Source organism: Solanum pennellii, chromosome 10 (genome assembly GCF_001406875.1).
Source record: "Solanum pennellii chromosome 10, SPENNV200".
Lineage (NCBI taxonomy): Eukaryota > Viridiplantae > Streptophyta > Magnoliopsida > Solanales > Solanaceae > Solanum > Solanum pennellii.
Window position 1 is genome coordinate 41,861,426 of NC_028646.1, and position 4,361 is coordinate 41,865,786.

A 4,361-nucleotide genomic window follows, 5' to 3' on the forward strand; every position below is an offset into this window, starting at 1 on the left:
CATTAGGTCCATCAATGATGTCGGAGAATTAGTGTGACCAAAGGACATTACTAAGAACACATAGTGACCATATCTTGTTCGAAATGCCATCTTAGGAATGTCTTCACCTCTTACCCTATGTTGGTGAATCTCTATATCAAGTTAATATTGGAAAAGAAACATGCACTTTGGAGTTGATCAAATAAATCATTAATCTGAGGAAGAGGATACTTGTTCTTGATTGTGACTTTGTTGAGTTCACTTTGGAAATTTGTAGCTTGGGGAATGGATGTCATCGATTTGATAGAGACATCCGCTTCTAATGGACACAAATTCAATTTGGTTGCCGTTGATTACTTCACCAAGTGGGTGGAAACAGCTTCATCCAAGTTGGTAACCAAGAAAGTGGTGGCTGATTTTGTTAGCAACAATTTGATATGCAGATTTGGAGTGCCAGAATCCATCACTAGTGATAATAGTGCAAATCTCAACACTCACTATATGAGAGAGATATGCGAGGAATTTAAGATTACTCATCAAAACTCGACCGCTCATTGTCCTCAAATGAATGGAGCTGTGGAGGCCGCCAATAAGAATATCAAGAAGATTCTAAGGAAAATGATTGACAAGCATCGAGGTAAGCATACGATGTTACCATATGCTTTACTGGGGTACCACATGATTGTCAGAACATCAATTTGAGCCACCTCATATTTGCTAGTATATGGACAAGAAGCAGTCATACCTAATGAAGTCGAAATACCGTCTTTGAGAATCATCCAAGAGGCTGAGTTAAGTAATGTTGAATGGGTCAGCAAGTGGAATGATTAACTAACTTTGATTGATGAGAAGAGAATGGTTGCCGTCTTTCATTGTCAATTATATAGGCAGTGAATGGTTCGTACCTTTCACAAGAGAGTAAGAGCAAGAATTTTCAAAGTAAGTCAGTTTGTTCTTAAGCTTATTTTTCCTCATCAAGACGAGTACAAATGAAAGTTTGCACAAAACTGGAAAGGTCATAACACAGTCCGTAAAGTATTATCTGGACGTGCTTTTGTCCTATCAGAGATGGATGGCATCGTATGGCCGAAACCAATCAACTGAAATGCTGACAAGAGATACTACGTGTGAAGCTTCAGTTTGCATTCCTGTTATTTACTTGTAATCATTCTATTAACTTGTATTTGTTTTGCTCATGTTTTATCCCTCCTGTAATGAACTACGTCTGACCTGAATTCTCAAGAATGAGATACGTAGGCAGCCTATGTTGGCTTCGGTCACCCCATTTATCCCCTTTAATTATATCTTTTATTTGAAATACGTTCGACCTGAATTCTAAAGAATAAGATACGTAGGCAGCCTATGTCGGCCTTGGCCGGTTTCTTTGTAATTCTTTTTATTTTGTTAACCTTTGAGGGGGAATTATGTTTGACCTAATTCCTGCCTCAACGGGATACGTAGGCACCATAAGGGCTCGGTCATATCTCCCGTAATATTTCTATTCCTCTATGCAATAGAAACTGGGATGGAATTTTAGAGAGGGACTCAAAAATTCTGGAGATGAAGATTATTCCTCAGCAAGTCAAGACTGATGATATTTCGAGATGTGCAACTAGGAAAGAATTTTTGAGAAAATCTCAGAAATTCTGCGATCTGCTAAGTTAATGTGGAAAGATAAGCAAGAAAGTTAACTAGGACCGAAATTTTGAAAATGGCCTCAAAATATCAGCATGGGTTTAGCTACAAGTCCGGAGTGACTTCGAAAACTCCCCAGCGAACAATCAGATAGACCTCCAAGAATCAGACTCGAAAAAGTTTGTTGAGCCTGATATGCCAAGACATGGCAGTGACCTTTTTCAGAAACTTTTTCTCGAAAATTTCTTTCTCTTAAATTTTCCCTTTTATGTTACATTTGTTTTGGTGTAAAATATTTTGTCTTATCTATCAAGAGTCGGGAGATCGAGAAAAATATCAGAGAAGTAGGACATTAGCAGACAGCTAAAGAAATCGACACATATTTGTTTGTTTATTTTTTTTAAAAAAAATAACAATTCTTCTGTGAAGGCAGATTTATAGCTTTACTGTGAAATCAGGAAATTCTTCCGATGGATCAACATGGAGAAGTCAAAGGAAGAGAAAACTATCCCAAAGTCAATAGTTTTTCTTAGAAGCAGGAAGCGTTTTATATCGCTTGGTGTAGAGACTTGGGAATATGAATTATTTATTTCAATCAGTTTCCAACAACATGAAATTTATAAAGAACGTCTAGCTAGATTCGAAGATGAATCAAACGAAAACCTCAAGGATGAGTTTGCGGTTTTCGTAAAATACGTCGTTTGCATTATAATGTCGGATATGATACTATGTATTGCCCGGAGTTGTTAATTATTTTTATTATTGATCAAGACGATATACTATCTGGAAGTCATTTTACTGTTATCATCGTTGGGGGCAATATAATTATTCATGCATCGCGAGTCGATATTCATGCATCGCGGAAAACCATGCTTCGCGAGTCAATTTCATGAATCGCGAGTAAATATTCATGCAACGCGAGTCAATATTCATGCATCACGATTCATTATTCATGCATCACGGAAGATCATGCATCGCTAGTCAATATTCATGCATCGCGAAAGATCATGCATCGCGAGTCAATAATCATGCATCGCGAGTCAATATTCATGCATCGCGAGTCAATATTCATGTATCGCATGAATATATTTATGCCTCGCTGGGAGATATGCATTAAGAGAAAATTTTATGCCTAGCAGAAATTTATGCATCGCGAGAAGATTTCATGCCTCGCAGTAATTTGTGCATTGCGAGAAGATTTTGTACCTCGCAAAAATTTATGCATCGCGAGAGGATTTTATACCTCATTGAAATCTATGCATCGTGAGAAGATATTCATGCCTCGCAGAAATTCATGCATCACGGGAAAATATTCCTACCCCGCAAGAAATCACGCATCGAGGGAAGATATTCATGCCCCCCAAGAAATCATGCTCGGGCAGAGGAGGAATCGTGCATCTCAAGGGAAATATTTACCCCTCAACATCAACTGCATCTTTATTTGGCAAGAGCGAATACCAAGAGAATCATCGAAAACAACAAAAAAAATATCAACATTGCATCAGCTTTATTCATTTTTAGATCCAACGAAGAGTGTATTGAAGATTATATTTCAAACACAAGACATAAGCTTTATTTGCTTTACGTCAAACCAATTGAGTTGACATCAAATATGTAGGAGAACGATTAAGTGTTGTCACGGTAAAAGACACTGTCCCCCATTTAAATTGAATTTGTATGCTAATAAGTATTATCTCAGTAGTTGCCGAGAGCATCCAAAAGGATGAATTCTCCAAAACATACCACAGGTGCGGACGACGTCAAAAACGATGCAGCACAACGTGAAATTTTTTCTTAGCAGCGAACTGGGACACAGTCCAAAGAGGATTGTCAAACTCTTAGGACGCGAGCAGAGGAGCGACTTCAACCACAATCAAACCACACCCCTATCATAAGGCTTGTGGGTTTTTCTTTCAGTTTGTCAGCTTCGATTTCGCATCCAAAAATTTAGGTATCGCCGGAAGCAAGTTTGCAATCTGAGTGAAAATGCACCAAGAGCTTTGAAAATTATGTCCGTGTAGGTTCTTAATTATGGGTGAAGCGCGCCACATTCATGGCTAAGAGGTTACAAGCCTTCTTTTCATACTCGATTTAATTTGTCGCTTGTCCAAAGCCAAAGGTTATCTAGCAAGATAGATTTCCTTTTCAACCGATCGAATCAAACTACAAGCAGTCAGATTACTAATGTTTAAGGATATGTAGGCGGGTTCAATGCTGAAAACTCCGTTGTATCCCAACATTCACTCTTAAATCCTATTCCTGAGCATTTCGATCCTTCCATAATTCAGTATCGGTATTACTTTTGAATCCTTTCATAATCGTGCGTTAAATCAAGCATATCGAACTACAAGTGGCCTGAATTCTCATATAACCTGAGATATGTAGGAAACCCATTTTCTGGGGTTCGGCCATAATTCCAAAAGTTGTATCGGATCCCTTTCCCAGATTTGAATATATGGTCGGTCAAAATTGGTTGGGTCAATTTCATTTTCCTCGAATTTCTTTCATAAATCAAAATAAAATGACGGACAGTTGTTGACACCCAAATTTTGACATCTCCGATTTAGTTAATTAATTGACGAGTTTCTTTTTAAAATTGAACTTTTTTTAAAGTAGTTAGTTTTTATAAGGTCTAAAATGTTTTTAAGTAATTTTAAATCAATCTTGTCCGTTTTAATAATTTATTTTTTTAAGCTCGTATATAGGTTTACGGAATTATATATATATATATATATATATATATATAT

The 4,361-nt window shown here is 37.2% G+C and overlaps 1 protein-coding gene across 1 annotated transcript; it reads left to right on the forward strand.

Annotated features, from left to right (window-relative positions):
• Nucleotides 1-264: 264 nt before the first annotated feature.
• Nucleotides 265-1,144, forward strand: LOC107001261 (uncharacterized protein K02A2.6-like). Its single transcript, XM_015199381.1, has 3 exons — nt 265-616; nt 701-789; nt 1,046-1,144. The coding sequence occupies exons 1-3, from the start codon at nt 265-267 to the stop codon at nt 1,142-1,144; spliced, it is 540 nt and encodes a 179-aa protein (XP_015054867.1).
• The last annotated feature ends 3,217 nt before the right edge of the window (nt 1,145-4,361 follow it).

Coding starts and splice junctions, on each gene's coding strand:
- LOC107001261 (XM_015199381.1), top strand. CDS start 265: ATGGATGTCATCGATTTGATAGAGACATCCGCTTCTAATGGACACAAA. Junction 617..700: donor AATGATTGACAAGCATCGAG/GTAAGCATACGA, acceptor CATATTTGCTAG/TATATGGACAAGAAGCAGTC. Junction 790..1,045: donor AGTTAAGTAATGTTGAATGG/GTCAGCAAGTGG, acceptor TTGTCCTATCAG/AGATGGATGGCATCGTATGG.